This window comes from Apis mellifera, linkage group LG12 (assembly GCF_003254395.2).
Source record: "Apis mellifera strain DH4 linkage group LG12, Amel_HAv3.1, whole genome shotgun sequence".
NCBI classification, from domain to species: Eukaryota; Metazoa; Arthropoda; class Insecta; order Hymenoptera; family Apidae; genus Apis; species Apis mellifera.
In genome coordinates, this window is record NC_037649.1 from 7,114,725 (window position 1) to 7,131,892 (window position 17,168).

The 17,168-nt window shown below is 35.2% G+C and overlaps 1 protein-coding gene across 1 annotated transcript; it reads right to left on the reverse strand.

Moving 5' to 3' along the window:
• Window positions 1-954: 954 nt before the first annotated feature.
• Window positions 955-11,340, reverse strand: LOC725353 (neurotrophin 1). Its single transcript, XM_006562263.3, has 10 exons — window positions 10,579-11,340; window positions 6,003-6,152; window positions 5,570-5,716; window positions 4,300-4,402; window positions 4,065-4,197; window positions 3,414-3,575; window positions 3,051-3,215; window positions 2,294-2,619; window positions 1,936-2,218; window positions 955-1,833 (listed from the first exon to the last, which is right to left on the reverse strand). Exons 1-10 carry the CDS (start codon window positions 10,609-10,611, stop codon window positions 1,614-1,616), a joined length of 1,722 nt encoding a protein of 573 aa, XP_006562326.2. The 5' UTR covers window positions 10,612-11,340; the 3' UTR covers window positions 955-1,613.
• Window positions 11,341-17,168: the final 5,828 nt, after the last annotated feature.

Sequence of the window (17,168 nt, forward strand, 5' to 3'; positions counted from 1 at the left end):
AAGAATTCTTTGCCACCAGTTGTACGAGTGATTAATAAAAAAATTACGAATTAGAAGTTTCTATTATTTATTTTCCTCGATGATACTCTGATGAAAATATTAAATAATTTACTTCTAATTTACGTACAATGTTTCCAATCGATCGATAGATATTACAGAAATAGAATTCTTTAATGAATAAATTATTCTCGGTAATTATTATTACATTCAATTCTAATTCGATGCAAACACCGATCCTCTGAGATTATTATTGAATATTTATTGAGGACGCGAGTGGCCTCGAAACCAGTGAAAAAGAACAAAGTTTCTTTAATATCGTTATAATCGTGTATTTCCTCTGCGTTCATATTTAAAAATAATTGAAAAAAAAAAAGAAAGAAAAGAACGTGGAATCTTGAAGAAACAATGGATCAAGTTTGAATTTCATTGTTAGCTTCGTTTTTTTAGAATCAAACGGCTCTCGATAACGTTTCATCCGGAGGCAGCGAAGCGGAGAAAACTGTGGCTCGGGAGACACGGTTCGCGGATCGACGCGGAAAGGCCTGGTGCAATTGCCTCCGCAGAAGCTTGGCAAGCGAAACAAACGATTTACAGACGAGCGAGCTAAGCGAAACGTGCTCTTGAATTGTGGCCAGCACAACATTCCCCCCGAAATTAACGTTAACATCATCGTAATTGGCCAAATCAACACCGAGTTTTCTATAATATTTTACGTGCCACGAATAATCCCAAGAGTGGAAATAATTTACAATGTCACGTTTAAAATATTGTAAATAATACATACAAAGTTTAATAGAAATGATTTGCAGAAGGAATGATTATTAAGGAACGAGTATTATTGTGTAAGAGGCGATAGTGAGATAAAAAGTAGGAGGTGTTTAGTAACAGGGATAAAGTTCCTTCTTGGTGGAGAGTAATGCAATTTTAATAACAAAAAAAGAAAAGGAATTGGCCGAGTTGAATTATTTATTTGATCGTTCACGGAATTAACATTTTATAATAATAATAAGAATCATTTATATAATATAAATAATAAAAAGTAGAGAGTAATAAATATACGATAAAAATTCGAGCGACTTATTACTTAATGTGTTCTCAATTGCACCTGCCCAACAATTGTGGTTCTATGTAATTACTTATACGGGTGTTAAACATCCACTACCGTTATAATTATAATACAATGAGTGACGATGAACGTGATTTCAACGAGAGCATCGACGAGATATCTTTATCTATGATGCTGTATATTCATATAACGTAATACCACGCATCAAAAATGATTTGAACATGATCTGCTGATTGCGACGGATACATTGTTAATTTAATTTCAATCGAAATTTACAATTTTTCCTTTATTTCCTTCATTCTCGAATACGGAGAATAATTTAACACGAGTTAAAAAAATTTCCAGTAGTTCTCAAGATGAAAAGCTACATTCGTGAAATGAAGCATCGTTCGCTATAATATTCGAACACGAATACTTTGTAAGATCAACTATGAAACTACGAAGCTGCGAAATATAATATCCAATTTCTCGATATTATATACTTTCGCTTCTACTTGGTCGGGAAGAAACAAAAGATCAGGTACTCCGAAATACGGGGGGACGGCGTTCAGGACGCGATCATCGGTTTCCACGAATTGGAATCGTTTTGTCCGGACATCGAGGTGGTTTCAGACGACTGCAACTGCATCGCCTCCGGTCTGAAAAAATCGATAATCGGATGGTAATTGTAATTGACGCGCCTCTGCGGCTCCTGGTACTCGTCGTCGAAACCGCCATTTTGTAGCCTCGACGTGGCGTCCATTTCCAAATCGTACGGTTGACTATATCTACGCATATTCACGATCTCTTATTTTTCTTTCTTTCTTTTCTTTTCAAATAAAAACCCTTTCCCTTCCAACAACACCGTTAATAACATCGCAATATAATACCTGTTTAAAATGGTGCTATTCACAGTCTCGGTATGATCTTCGATGTGAGACTCTCTTCTGTAAGGTGGTCTACTTGGAGGGGCCCTGTTCGGTCTGGATTTCAATAAAGGCCCAGTGTATCCCGGTGCTCTGGTATTCGGCGCATGCTGTTGGGGCAATTTATCGAACGGCCTCGAGCTCGTAGCCGAAGGTTTCTTGTTCTGTCTCGTTCTTACAGGGAGCGTGAACGACGTCGACGGTCGACTCGGCGCAGTCTCTATCCCAGGCTTCTTGCCGTTCGAGGCTGGAAAATTGCGGATGCACGTTTTATCCCCGAGCAAATCTTTGGAAAGATCGATTTTCTTTGTTCAACACGCACCGACGGAATCGAAATTGCTGGATGAAATAAACTTGTTGAAATAATTCAGCTTCGAGGACGATTCCTCGAAATCGTCTTTCTGCTCGCTGGTGATGAAGTCGGAGCCGGGGAAGGATTCCTTGATCCTAGCTGGTTGATCCTTTTGATGAGGGGGGAAGATTTCCGCGTAACCGTGCACGTGACAATTGCAGCAAGTTGGCACTTTGAAAATGTCCATGTGCAGGCCCAACTTGTTGTCCCACGTCAGAAGCCTGTGATAATTGTACACTTGGGAGCAGGAAGAACGATAATTTTCGGATATGAAAGCGCAGCTCGCTTGTGGATTCCTGAAAAATGGAATTTTTAAGATCAATCTTCTTCAATTGATTCTCTCTTTTTTTAAATATTAAACGAAGAATGAATATTTTATTGATGAATCGTAGCGATTGGTCACAATCGATTCTACTTGCTTGAACTCGACGCCACAAAGAAGATATTTTGTTTAACGACGTGTAACAGAGTAGATATTGAATTTCTGAAAGTTAGAGCGAGGATACGTGGATAAATTTTACCGGACACGAGAAAGTGATTCGATTCAAAATAAATCAACGGAACGAATGATCGAGGCAACGCTCGCTTCTTCGACTGACCAAATACCAAGTTTTTGCTTCCTATTGCTAACCGTGACCAAAGAGTTTAACTTGTAAATCGATGAAAATATCGTGCCGGATTATATTGATTTTTACGTAACAATCTCGTACAAATTGATCCAACTTACGAGCATTTCTCTAATCGCAATGTTTGCGTATGCTCCCCGGTGTTTATTATGTATTTCCAAACGCCGGAAGCAGCTCTTGCCAATTGCGGACGCGCGTATTTGATCACCGATGGACACGTGAAACCCTCCTCCACATTTTCGAACGATGGATTCAAATCCGATCTCCTAAAATTGAATAATAATTTAAGATATAAAAGAATCGAACATTTCGATAAAATTCGATTAGATAAAATAATAAGATATTTATAAAAATTATCGAGAGTATTATTCGGCGTTACACCGCTGTCGACGCAGTTGCCATTCACCAGGGGCCATATATATGCGTATATATTTCACTAGCGTGTAATTACATTGCAGTCTTACCTTCTAATTTCGTTATTCTCGTACCGATTCTCGAATTTACTTTCCAGAGGCAATGCAACAGGAAGAGTCTCGGCGGAATCGTCAAAATCTTGCGACTTGTAGTCGGTCAACAAAGCGGCGATCATCTCCTTGTTGCTCCTCAAACTTCTCGCGATGGCCTCGCTGAAAATGATTAATGATTAACGTGATATAAAATGAATTAATTCAAAGATAAATATTCGACTCTTCCAAACAACGATAATCCATGTCTGACGATTCGAACGAGATCGAAACAATTGGTTACAAAACGTGGAGAAAAGGAAAGGAAAGTCGATCGTACCTTTCATAACTTGCTCCCTCATCTTCGAACCCGTAATTTCCTAATTAAACGGCGATGTTTATGGGAATACGAAAGTCGAAACCAGGATTGTGCAATTCAAACAATTCGAATTACAGGAAAGAGAAAAAGAGAGAAAGAGAGAGAGAGAGAGAGCGCTTTCTTCCGCTTTATTTAACGAGTTACGTTTCTAACGTTCATTGTGAGACGACTAATTAACTAACGAATTATTGTCGTTCATTCAGAGAAAGTTTAACTTTTGAACGGGAATTAAATGGATTAATTGCGTAATAGTAAATAGAGAGAAGGAAAGTGGAAACGCAAGCAAAACTTACTGTGGATAATCAACAGCTTCCAGGCAGACTGTCTTCGTGAAGAAAGTGCATTCGTCCTCGCTTGGATCTCGTTTTTTCGTTTCCGTGGGTCGTCTTAGATTGGGTCTTATCAGAGATGGTGATCTGGATAGATCTGCGAATTGTTTTTTTTTTTTTTTTTTTTAATCGAATGTTACAGCATAAAATTGGAAATCGTCGATGGAATTTTTATTATTATTTTATTCGTCTCAATAACCTGTGAAAACGTTCCTTCGATTTAACGGTGCTGGTCTTCTCGGTGGTGGTCGATAACTGGGTCGTTTCCTTAAATTGGGCCTTACGATTTTCAATTCTTGTGGCTGTAAATAAATAATACCGTGAAAAAGAAAATATCATCTATCGAGATAATTTTAATTAAAATTCTTTCTAGTGAAATTGTGAGGATAATCATATCGTTTAAGTAGATTCTTCATTTCTCTTATTGGACGGACTTATATATAATTTCAATTTCAGTTTATCGGCGGAGAAATCTCGATCAACAACGCTTAACAACGCGTGTCAACTCGTATACATTTTAACCTGATTTCTGATTAACTTTCCTGAGAGGAAAGTCTCAACATCGTATGAGAAATTTACATAGGTTTTTGATCCTTATGAGAATTACGAACAGCAACGATGATAAATACATATCGCTGATAAAGATTTCTTCCGTGAAAGTGTTCCGTGGAGGAAAATAAATAATCCTATCGTTTCGAATAAATAAAAGTTTTCCAGTGGAGAATTTTACGGATCAGAAGAGACGAAGAAATGTGTAATGATAATCGTGTTCTTTCTGGACTATTAAACTTCATTATTTTTAATTAAATCGTTTACTTTATATACACGTTCTCTATTCGAAGAACGTCAGGTATTGCAATAATTTTAGAAATCCGTGAATAACGGTGAATACGGTTTCATCCTAGGACGGATTTTTGCGAGTAAAGTTAAAGAGCAGAAAGTTGGAGGCCGAAAATAATTATATGGAATGGCGCTCGTATGTGACAAAATTGTACGCCTTGATGTGATTTACGATAGAAAGGGGCTCCAAACGTCTGACTTTCTAAGAGTGTTTCCCAGTAACGAGGCGAACAGTCGTCGATCTCTCGTACGAGATACAATGATATCGGCTATGGAAGAAATTCTTTTTATTTTTAAAAAGAATTTCAAGATTCAGAAATTTCCTCCACGTAGGGGTTGAACGTTGAACCTTGTACGGTCACAAACCTGATCGAAGTTAGATCACCGCGATGCTACTCGATATTTACGGTTTGCACGAAACGAGTCACTTTCCCTTACAAGGTGTTGAAACTTCGTAGATGAACAAATAAAACATTCATCTTAAGCCGATAAAGGATGCAAGATTTATAATCATCGCGTCATCAGCCACGCGATCAGAAAAGGGTCAGTTGCATAGAAAGAGAATGGAGAATAAACAAGTACTTTTCTCTACTTTGTAAATTTTTGTTCTAATTTGACAATTAATTCACCTCGGGTAATTCTTCCACCGTTTCCTCGTCACCAGTGGCATCATCAGACACGATCTTGACAATGTCCATGCTCCTCGACAGAACGAGCTCCCTGCTGCCATTTTGTCGGGTTCCGTTGCTCAGCAGGGCACGAACCTTTTCCAATCTCTATCGAATTTGATAGAAAAAATACATATTTCTTTTTTTCTCATCTCTAAAATAATTATTCTCCAAATTACACGGTTTCGAATTCATTTTTATTACACCGTGAAAAAGGTATAATAAAATTCGAAGAGAATCAGAGATACAATTTCTCTAATAAACATGGTATAGGTGAATCTGTACAAGTATCCTTTCACGTTTCCATCAATGATAAATTTTAATTGCAATTAATCTGGCCAACTGGACGTTTATGCGTTACTTAAGAAAGTATTTAGAAATTTATTTCACTCACGCCCTCTCGTACTTGATCCGTCCTGTTTTTAAGATCGTCGCTCATCAACGCGACATTTGTCTCGTTACTTTCTTTACGATCATTATCGAGCTTTTCCTTTGGATTCTTCTTCTCTGCCCTCACGTCGATCGAGGATAGTAGCACGAACGCCTGAAAAATAAAGACGAATCTTATCGTGTCGAAACTTTTCCGCGCGTTTTATTAAATATATTATCCATCTTCTCGCGTGATCAATTACATTTTCACCCGACGAATTAATTTAACTTTCCACAACGTTCTATATCACGCTTTCTATGCTATGCGTGGTGTTTAGATTTCGATTTCCATTCAAACGTAATAAATGATGAAATTGCGCTCGGAGAAGAGCAAGGTTTTTGAAATTAAAATTAATCCTATCCCACGATTCTTTCCATTTTTTCCCCTTTCCTTTTCTTTTTCTCCTTTTTTAGTTTGAAAAGACATTTTGAAAGGATAAAATGTCGATTAATTATCTCTATTGACTCCCGTCGTAAAAGTTTGTTAATTCAATACAAAATTTTAACCGTGGACTATGAAATTTTACGCGAGTGATCGTAAATTTTTATATTTCCCATCAACGATTGATTTAAGCCGGGCAAACCACACATATGAATATTAATTGCAAACGTTAAACCAAACGTTAAAACGTTTACAGATTCGTAAACATAATTAATATTTCCTCCTTTCATTCATTCCTTCATAAAACACGACTTATTAAATATGATATAATGATATATTTATTTAAATAAAGGAAGAGAATATTCATAATCTTTTTTCCTTTTCTTTTTTTTTTTTTTTTTTTACATATACAACAATATATCACTGTGTATTGCTACTTCCAGATGAACAGAACCTATAATTAATTTCTCTTTTTATTCCATACTAAAGTTACAAAATTCATTCGAATGAATAGATTTTTCCCTTTCCTTCGTCTCTTAATACATTAAATCACGTATCATTTTCAGATGAACAAAACCTGTAATTAATCCTTCCTCCCTCCCTTCCACAGAATTTGTTGAATGAAGCTTATATAAACGAGGGAAGAGAACGTTACTCATTCAAAGAGTATTTCTCTTCCGTTTTTTTTTGTTCCTTATCTCGTACAAATGATCCTTTCGCTCTCATCATTCGCAATCATTGTAATCGAATAAAACTTTCCAGACACAATGGCGCGATTATTCCCGTTATATCGAGGAAAGAATTGATCGCGAAAGGAAACGTATAGGCGAGCTTCTGGATCTCGCGGAAGGGATATCTCGATCTCGGATGGAAACGTTAATTCCCCTCAACCGGAAGTGGACGTTGTAACGTGACGGCGCGTAACACTCGTGAAATCGTTGTGAAAACGCCGAGCGGGGCACGTGTCGATCTCGAGTGAAATTACGCCGATTTTTCGCCGAACTGAGAAATGATAAAATAGCGGATACGATTCGTCTAGTACAGGTGAAAGTCGCACGTTTCGAATTGGAATGGATAGTTTCCAGAAAAAAAAAAAAGAAGAAGAAGAAGAAGAAGAAAAAATTGACTGTGCGTGCATTTAACAAGAATTGGATACGATTAATAATTTTGATTGATGATGAATTATTCGTACGTGAAATTCTTCTCGTTTCGTGATTTATTTAAAATTTGATACAGGTGAAATGGAAATTCTGTCCTCTAGGATATTCGAGAGAAAGAGTAGTCATTTTTCGACGAGTAGAATTTCTAATAAATTTCGTTTATCGAATATTTATGGAATAAATATTAAATCGATGACAATCGGGTGCATAGGATCTATAATACTTTCCATTTATCAAGTTTACCCAATTCCCTTGTGTTTGAATTTGAATGAATGGTTGTGTAACTTTCACGTTGATGCAGGATCTTGGACAGAATAGTACTTTCTAAAATATAAATTTCTTAATAATATCACTCACCTGTTCACAGTATCGAGTGTCAAATGATATTATCCTAAATGATATCATCCTCAAAAAAGAAATCATAAAATCTTGACACGAAATATAATAAACATTACACTTTCAAATTATATCTCGTAACAATTGATTATTTTCAATGTTATACGTATCTTCTTCTGATTATTGACTGTTATTCATTCACGATTTCTCTCGTATTGATATTATAGATCGTATCGCATAGATCATGGGTGGTCTCACAAAAGTGATCCAAGATCTATCTAGGTTTACATGTAAAGATACTCATATACTATCTTGCATTGTATCATTTATCTGAAAGATCAAATATGCTTTGTACAGCATCAGTTTCTTATCAACTAACAATTCCATTATCGTGTTATTTGTCCTCTCGATAAGAATATATCTCCACTACTACTACTACTGCTACTCTATTATTCCTATACAGAGATTCGAATTTTCTCGAGGATCAGGATTGGAGAACGAAACGTTAACGTTGCCAATACGGAAAGTGGAAGATGTAACGAGACATGAAAAGACTCTCGCGATCGTGTTACATGAAATAACCATAAACGTAGAAATTCCAACATATCCTCTTCTTCGTTTGCAATCGGCGGTGACCTAGTAACCATGATGCTCAACAAGAGGAGGAGGAGGAGGAGGAGGTACGATTTCACTGTGAGTGATCTTTTTTTTTTCTTCTTCTTCTTCTTCTTCTTCTTCTTTTTTCTCATATCTAGGATGTTCATCAATTGTTGGCAAATAACGCACGATTTTCAGGATATTTTGTAACAGAGTTGCCGATTTTCACGATTATTTTTCTGAAACTCTTCTGTAACGCGTTTCCTTCTGTTATTTGATCAATATTTTTTGTTTTCCCTTTCATATCTTTACGAATTAGGGAATTAATGATAAATACAATAGATCTGTATGATCTATAGATTATACATAGGAAGTGAATAAAGAGGGATTTTTCAAATTCGATGTTAAATTAATACGCATCAAGTTGATGAAGATAAAGAATTATTATTATCTAAGGTATAATAACGCAATACATTATCCTCATTTTTGATTCTTTGAAATTAATTATATTATTATCAAGCTTGTAAACTTTGTAATTAGCTACGAAATCATCAACTTTCGCATTATAATATAACGAGTTAAATTTAGATGGAGGAACTTCGTTATTTAAATGCATGAATGAAAAAAATAATAATAATAGAATAATAAGAGAGACTTTCTATCAACGTACGCGTGTAAAGATCTTCTTTTATAAGATTTCCTCCGTGCAAGATCTTTTCTTCTTTTTCTTTATTACGAGTATCAACAGTGATAACGTTCTCCAGTTACAAAACTTTCTTGAATCTTAGATTATCATCGACAACTTTCACCATGCTTATCGATTTAAGATGTTATCCATTCGTGAATTATAAATCCGGATTTTATTGATATATTGGTATATTGGATATCGAATCTTCAATGAAACTTGATATACTAAATAATATATGTAATTATTGAATTCAATTCAAAAAGAATCATGTAATTTTTAAGCATGGAAAAAAGTTATAGAAATTAAATTATATTGTATATCTTATAATTCGTATTATTATTATTATTTTATAAATATCTATTTATTTTTGATAAAATTTGATCATACATTTTTTACAGAATAAAATTAAAGCAAATTGAAAATGTCATTGTAAAATTATGTCAACAATATTATATTATATTATATATTATTATTCACAAATTATTTATCACGTCATCTCACACATTTCTTTTTTTTTAAATAATCGCATCATCCAGGAATCATACGAGTAACGAAGCACCAACAAATACTTACACATAAATTGCATCCCATTATATGTAATTTTATCAATCAAACACGAGCCAATGACGAATAGAGAAAAATATGTATTTAAAAAAATCTAATTATCTGGCAGGATAGAAAACGAAGAGAAGAGTGAATTGATCGATCAAACGTGATAACGTAGAAAATCATTAATATGTTTCAATGATTTGGTATTTTTAATCTTCGATAAATTAGTTCTCACTAATACATGAGAGGGAATTCGAGACAATTAAGGGAATCTAGTTACTTTTCCTGGTTCCACTGGGTTACCAGATCAAGGCCACGCAAAGGTTGTTCCACTTTACATAAAGAGAACTACAGATGCGAGTTCGGCTTTTTTCTCTGACGACATTTCCTTTAAAATTTTGACAAAGAATTTGTAAGATTTTCGTTTATAGATTACAAGTTTGATAAACAATGGAACAAACTTAAAACGTGCAATATCAAATTAACAATTAATTATTAACAATTATTCGAATAATATATTTGTAAAGAATTTTTACTTAGAAATTTTTACTTAGAAATTTTTCAAGAAAGTATTACCTCTATGAATCGTTAATACAATTAATTAAAAACTTTTTTGTATCAATCATTTTTACAACGTATTTGTAATTCCTCGTTTATGCATCGAGTCCATGAAAGTTTCTCGTGATTATGAAAACACGGGATACATAAATTTCAATTAATCTCCGACAAATTGATGAAAGTAGAATTCGCAAATTGAAAATAGTACAACACCCACATATCAACATCTTCGTTAACAATAAATTAATAAAAATTGATAAATATATCTTACCACCGTGAGAAAAAGCAATCCTCGCGCCATCATTCTTCCCTCGCGCGATCTCTCATCAAAACCTTCCCTCTTCCTTCCAATCCACAAAACCACATTCACTATCACCACCAAATTATTTTGATCAATCCAATCGATACTCAACACAAAATATATTTCCAATTCTAATTTCTCCTCGAATCTCAATTCAAATTTATCCAGAACATCCCCTTCGGATCATTCGCCCTTAACTTCCTCTCAAAAAAGTGAAAACCAAAAAAATCTTCTAATTCCTTCAATCGCAGCCTCCCCTTTAACCAATTAATCAACGTTCCAGAGGTCTCCTAAGTCTACGAAACGGGCAACGCGATCGCGGAACAACGACGACGTTTCGCTCGAGAGGACGAAAAATTGTGCGCTCGTGGAGGCGCGCCGACCTCTGGATCCGGCCCGTGTACGCTCCTCGTCTTCATCAGATGGAAGGAGACGCGGTGGAGAAGAAGAAGAATCGCGGGCCCGATGCCTGCCCGCCGGCTCTCACGTGGGGATAATGTAGGAACGAGCGTGCCTCGGGTCCTGCGTGGTTCCCCCTTCGTCGAGCCGTGACCGAGAAAACCGGACGGCCGGATAAGCGTGTCGTGTATTTGGAGAGGAGGAAGAAGTCGGCCACTCGCGACCTCCTCTTCCTCCTCCTCCTCCTCCTCCTCCTACTCTTCGTCGACCGGATACGGCTTTAGTCGAGGGAAGTAAGGACAGAGTGGTGGTCCCCCGCGTCACCCTCGACGCGATGACACGTGACGTATTCGCTATACGCTATCCTCGCTCTTCGTTCCCTTCTCTTATCCCTTTCCCTTCTCTATAATTATTTTTATAGGATCAAAGGACGATTGTTGAGCACGATATTTTTAATAGTTTTAAGCAGTTTATAACGTTTATTTGATGTGTGTATGCAAGATCGGTCTGATTTCGTGGCGAGAAAGTTAGAGTAGTTTTTAGAAAGTTGGGTGTAATGCGTTAATCGATGTCGATGTACCGACATAGTAAATGTATAGAGAATTGATAAATATTCAAGTGTATAGATGTTAATGGACGATGATTATTATATTTGTGAAATATAGCGCTCCATATTCTCCAGTGTAAATAAACTTTCTTCTCTTGCACGGCCTCGGGATTCGTTTTACATACGTTTCTAATGGCGCATATCGATAGAATCGGAGGGTGAAAGCGAGCAATCGTTTCCGAATCGAACGGTTTCGAGTTAAATCCGCGATCAACGTTCGTCACTCTCTTCGCATGAAGGTTTTCGAAGGAAGTTTCTAAAGTATTCAAGATTCGTTGTAGTTTGTAATTGGTAATATCTTGCATGAAAATGAACGGTTAATGCAATATTAAAATTGTGAATAAAATTATGATTAATTTGCGATAAGAGAATTAATTTTAGATTGATCTATTATTGACGTAAGTAAAACTCGAATTTTCTTTATACATTTATTATTTATAGAACTTTTAGTTAAACTATTATGTTTTAGGTGTAGGATGTATCGAAAACTAACTATAATATTCACACAATGATTTGAAAAATTCAATATAAATTCACAACAATGACAAATACATTAAAAATTTCAATAATAAAATTGATATGGAAAACATATTTAAAAATTACGAATATAAAATTTCGACGAGGAAATTATTAAAAACATAAATTCTCAAAGAAGTATGTAAAAAAATGTATGTAAAGGTAAGAATAAAAGGGATAAATATTAGAATTAAATAAACTGGTAAAAAAATGGTAGAAAAATTAGTTCCTGCAAACATATAATCAAAATATGATAAGTACGCAAATGTAAGTATATAACAGGTAAGTTAAATAATTCATAAAATTTATTACATAAAAAAACCTTAAATGTGCCATCTCATATAGAAGTATATCCTCCTACTATAAAATCGATAAATTGATTAAAAATTATTTTACAAACTATTTTGACATTAGATTAGGAGAATATACTTCTAAAAGAGATGGCTTGCGAAATTTTTTGTAAAATTATTGATTATTTATATTAATTTAGTAATTATTCGATCCTCGCTGAGAGTTTCGTGGTATTCCACAGAATTCTCAGCAAGGATCGAAAGATCGATACAAGAGGGGGCGTGTGTCGATCTAATAAATTTGAATAGGTAGCGACGTCGGTGTGGCCCCGGCGTCGCTAAAAACATTTGGGGGTCACTTCACCCTCCAAAAAGTACTAAAAAAAAAAAGCGCGGGGAACACCGGAAATGTACAAAAACAGATTCCGGTGCTCCCGTAAGGCGCAAAGCAGGCCACCGTGGGGGTTTTAGCCGGTAAGAGTCCGGCACTACCTCGGCCTCTCCCCCCAGGGAGGCCGAGGTGTCCTATGAGGATTTCCCCCACGTAAAAAAAAAAAAAAAAAAATTGGAAATTCATAGCTTAAATCTTGAATAGTTACTAAGAGAAAATAAATCGAAAGAAAAATCAGCATGAAATTATTAATAAAAAACAATTAAAAGATTTAAGCTAAAATTTCCGAATTTTTGACAAGAGAATATAATAAGTAAGGAGCTGACACGCACAAAAAATCGAAAAAGCCATTTTTACAAAGTCTCTGGACAAAGGTTCCGATACATAACAGGAGAAACTGATAAGCAAGTAGGTAACACTAAAAATTTTAACAGAGACGAAGGTTTCTAAGTTTCTCGTCCAAATTTTCGACTTTTTAACAGGACAATATGATATCTAAAGAGGTGGCACGTAAAAATTTTAACACAGGCGAAGGTTTCTAAGTTTCACGTCCAAATTTTCGACTTTTTAACAGGAGAATATGATATCTAAAGAGGTGGCACTAAAAAATTTTAACAGAAGCGAAGGTTTCTAAGTTTCTCGTCCAAATTTTCGACTTTTTAACAGGAGAATATGATATGAAAAGAGGTGGCACTAAAAATTTTAACAGAGGCGAAGGTTTCTAAGTTTCTCGTCCAAATTTTCGACTTTTTAACAGGAGAATATGATATGTAAAGAGGTGGCACGTAAAAATTTTAACAGAGGCGAAGGTTTCTAAGTTTCTCGTCCAAATTTTCGACTTTTTAACAGGAGAATATGATATTAAAGAGGTGGCACGTAAAAATTTTAACAGAGGCGAAGGTTTCTAAGTTTCTCGTCCAAATTTTCGACTTTTTAACAGGAGAATATGATATCTAAAGAGGTGGCACGTAAAAATTTTAACAGAGGCGAAGGTTTCTAAGTTTCTCGTCCAAATTTTCGACTTTCTAACAGGAGAATATGATATCTAAAGAGGTGGCACGTAAAAATTTTAACAGAGGCGAAGGTTTCTAAGTTTCTCGTCCAAATTTTCGACTTTTTAACAGGAGAACATGATATCTAAAGAGGTGGCACTAAAAAATTTTAACAGAGGCGAAGGTTTCTAAGTTTCTCGACCAAATTTTCGACTTTTTAACAGGAGAATATGATATGTAAAGAGGTGGCACGTAAAAATTTTAACAGAGGCGAAGGTTTCTAAGTTTCTCGTCCAAATTTTCGACTTTTTAACAGGAGAATATGATATCTAAAGAGGTGGCACGTAAAAATTTTAACAGAGGCGAAGGTTTCTAAGTTTCTCGTCCAAATTTTCGACTTTTTAACAGGAGAATATGATATGTAAAGAGGTGGCACGTAAAAATTTTAACAGAGGCGAAGGTTTCTAAGTTTCTCGTCCAAATTTTCGACTTTTTAACAGGAGAATATGATATTAAAGAGGTGGCACTAAAAATTTTAACAGAGGCGAAGGTTTCTAAGTTTCTCGTCCAAATTTTCGACTTTTTAACAGGAGAATATGATATCTAAAGAGGTGGCACTAAAAAATTTTAACAGAGGCGAAGGTTTCTAAGTTTCTCGTCCAAATTTTCGACTTTTTAACAGGAGAATATGATATCTAAAGAGGTGGCACTAAAAAATTTTAACAGAGGCGAAGGTTTCTAAGTTTCTCGTCCAAATTTTCGACTTTTTAACAGGAGAATATGATATGTAAAGAGGTGGCACTAAAAAATTTTAACAGAGGCGAAGGTTTCTAAGTTTCTCGTCCAAATTTTCGACTTTTTAACAGGAGAATATGATATGTAAAGAGGTGGCACGTAAAAATTTTAACAGAGGCGAAGGTTTCTAAGTTTCTCGTCCAAATTTTCGACTTTTTAACAGGAGAATATGATATGTAAAGAGGTGGCACTAAAAATTTTAGACAGAGGCGAAGGTTTCTAAGTTTCTCGTCCAAATTTTCGACTTTTTAACAGGAGAATATGATATGTAAAGAGGTGGCACTAAAAATTTTAACAGAGGCGAAGGTTTCTAAGTTTCTCGTCCAAATTTTCGACTTTTTAACAGGAGAATATGATATGTAAAGAGGTGGCACTAAAAATTTTAACAGAGGCGAAGGTTTCTAAGTTTCTCGTCCAAATTTTCGACTTTTTAACAGGAGAATATGATATGTAAAGAGGTGGCACTAAAAATTTTAACAGAGGCGAAGGTTTCTAAGTTTCTCGTCCAAATTTTCGACTTTTTAACAGGAGAATATGATATGTAAAGAGGTGGCACTAAAAATTTTAGACAGAGGCGAAGGTTTCTAAGTTTCTCGTCCAAATTTTCGACTTTTTAACAGGAGAATATGATATGTAAAGAGGTGGCACTAAAAATTTTAACAGAGGCGAAGGTTTCTAAGTTTCTCGTCCAAATTTTCGACTTTTTAACAGGAGAATATGATATGTAAAGAGGTGGCACTAAAAATTTTAACAGAGGCGAAGGTTTCTAAGTTTCTCGTCCAAATTTTCGACTTTTTAACAGGAGAATATGATATGTAAAGAGGTGGCACTAAAAATTTTAACAGAGGCGAAGGTTTCTAAGTTTCTCGTCCAAATTTTCGACTTTTTAACAGGAGAATATGATATGTAAAGAGGTGGCACTAAAAATTTTAGACAGAGGCGAAGGTTTCTAAGTTTCTCGTCCAAATTTTCGACTTTTTAACAGGAGAATATGATATGTAAAGAGGTGGCACTAAAAATTTTAACAGAGGCGAAGGTTCTAAGTTTCTCGTCCAAATTTTCGACTTTTTAACAGGAGAATATGATATGTAAAGAGGTGGCACTAAAAATTTTAACAGAGGCGAAGGTTTCTAAGTTTCTCGTCCAAATTTTCGACTTTTTAACAGGAGAATATGATATGTAAAGAGGTGGCACTAAAAATTTTAACAGAGGCGAAGGTTTCTAAGTTTCTCGTCCAAATTTTCGACTTTTTAACAGGAGAATATGATATGTAAAGAGGTGGCACTAAAAATTTTAACAGAGGCGAAGGTTTCTAAGTTTCTCGTCCAAATTTTCGACTTTTTAACAGGAGAATATGATATGTAAAGAGGTGGCACTAAAAATTTTAACAGAGCGAAGGTTTCTAAGTTTCTCGTCCAAATTTTCGACTTTTTAACAGGAGAATATGATATGTAAAGAGGTGGCACTAAAAATTTTAGACAGAGGCGAAGGTTTCTAAGTTTCTCGTCCAAATTTTCGACTTTTTAACAGGAGAATATGATATGTAAAGAGGTGGCACTAAAAATTTTAGACAGAGGCGAAGGTTTCTAAGTTTCTCGTCCAAATTTTCGACTTTTTAACAGGAGAATATGATATGTAAAGAGGTGGCACTAAAAATTTTAGACAGAGGCGAAGGTTTCTAAGTTTCTCGTCCAAATTTTCGACTTTTTAACAGGAGAATATGATATGTAAAGAGGTGGCACTAAAAATTTTAACAGAGGCGAAGGTTTCTAAGTTTCTCGTCCAAATTTTCGACTTTTTAACAGGAGAATATGATATGTAAAGAGGTGGCACTAAAAATTTTAGACAGAGGCGAAGGTTTCTAAGTTTCTCGTCCAAATTTTCGACTTTTTAACAGGAGAATATGATATGTAAAGAGGTGGCACTAAAAATTTTAACAGAGGCGAAGGTTTCTAAGTTTCTCGTCCAAATTTTCGACTTTTTAACAGGAGAATATGATATGTAAAGAGGTGGCACTAAAAATTTTAACAGAGGCGAAGGTTTCTAAGTTTCTCGTCCAAATTTTCGACTTTTTAACAGGAGAATATGATATGTAAAGAGGTGGCACTAAAAATTTTAACAGAGGCGAAGGTTTCTAAGTTTCTCGTCCAAATTTTCGACTTTTTAACAGGAGAATATGATATGTAAAGAGGTGGCACTAAAAATTTTAACAGAGGCGAAGGTTTCTAAGTTTCTCGTCCAAATTTTCGACTTTTTAACAGGAGAATATGATATGTAAAGAGGTGGCACTAAAAATTTTAACAGAGGCGAAGGTTTCTAAGTTTCTCGTCCAAATTTTCGACTTTTTAACAGGAGAATATGATATGTAAAGAGGTGGCACTAAAAATTTTAACAGAGGCGAAGGTTTCTAAGTTTCTCGTCCAAATTTTCGACTTTTTAACAGGAGAATATGATATGTAAAGAGGTGGCACTAAAAATTTTAACAGAGGCGAAGGTTTCTAAGTTTCTCGTCCAAATTTTCGACTTTTTAACAGGAGAATATGATATGTAAAGAGGTGGCACTAAAAATT

Excerpts from the sequence above, each read along its gene's own strand:
- LOC725353 (XM_006562263.3), bottom strand. The coding sequence starts at position 10,611 with ATGATGGCGCGAGGATTGCTTTTTCTCACGGTG. Across the intron at positions 6,153-10,578 it reads GATTGCTTTTTCTCACGGTG|GCGTTCGTGCTACTATCCTC; the intron begins GTAAGATATATT and ends TTTATTTTTCAG. Across the intron at positions 3,216-3,413 it reads GAGAATAACGAAATTAGAAG|GAGATCGGATTTGAATCCAT; the intron begins GTAAGACTGCAA and ends ATTCAATTTTAG.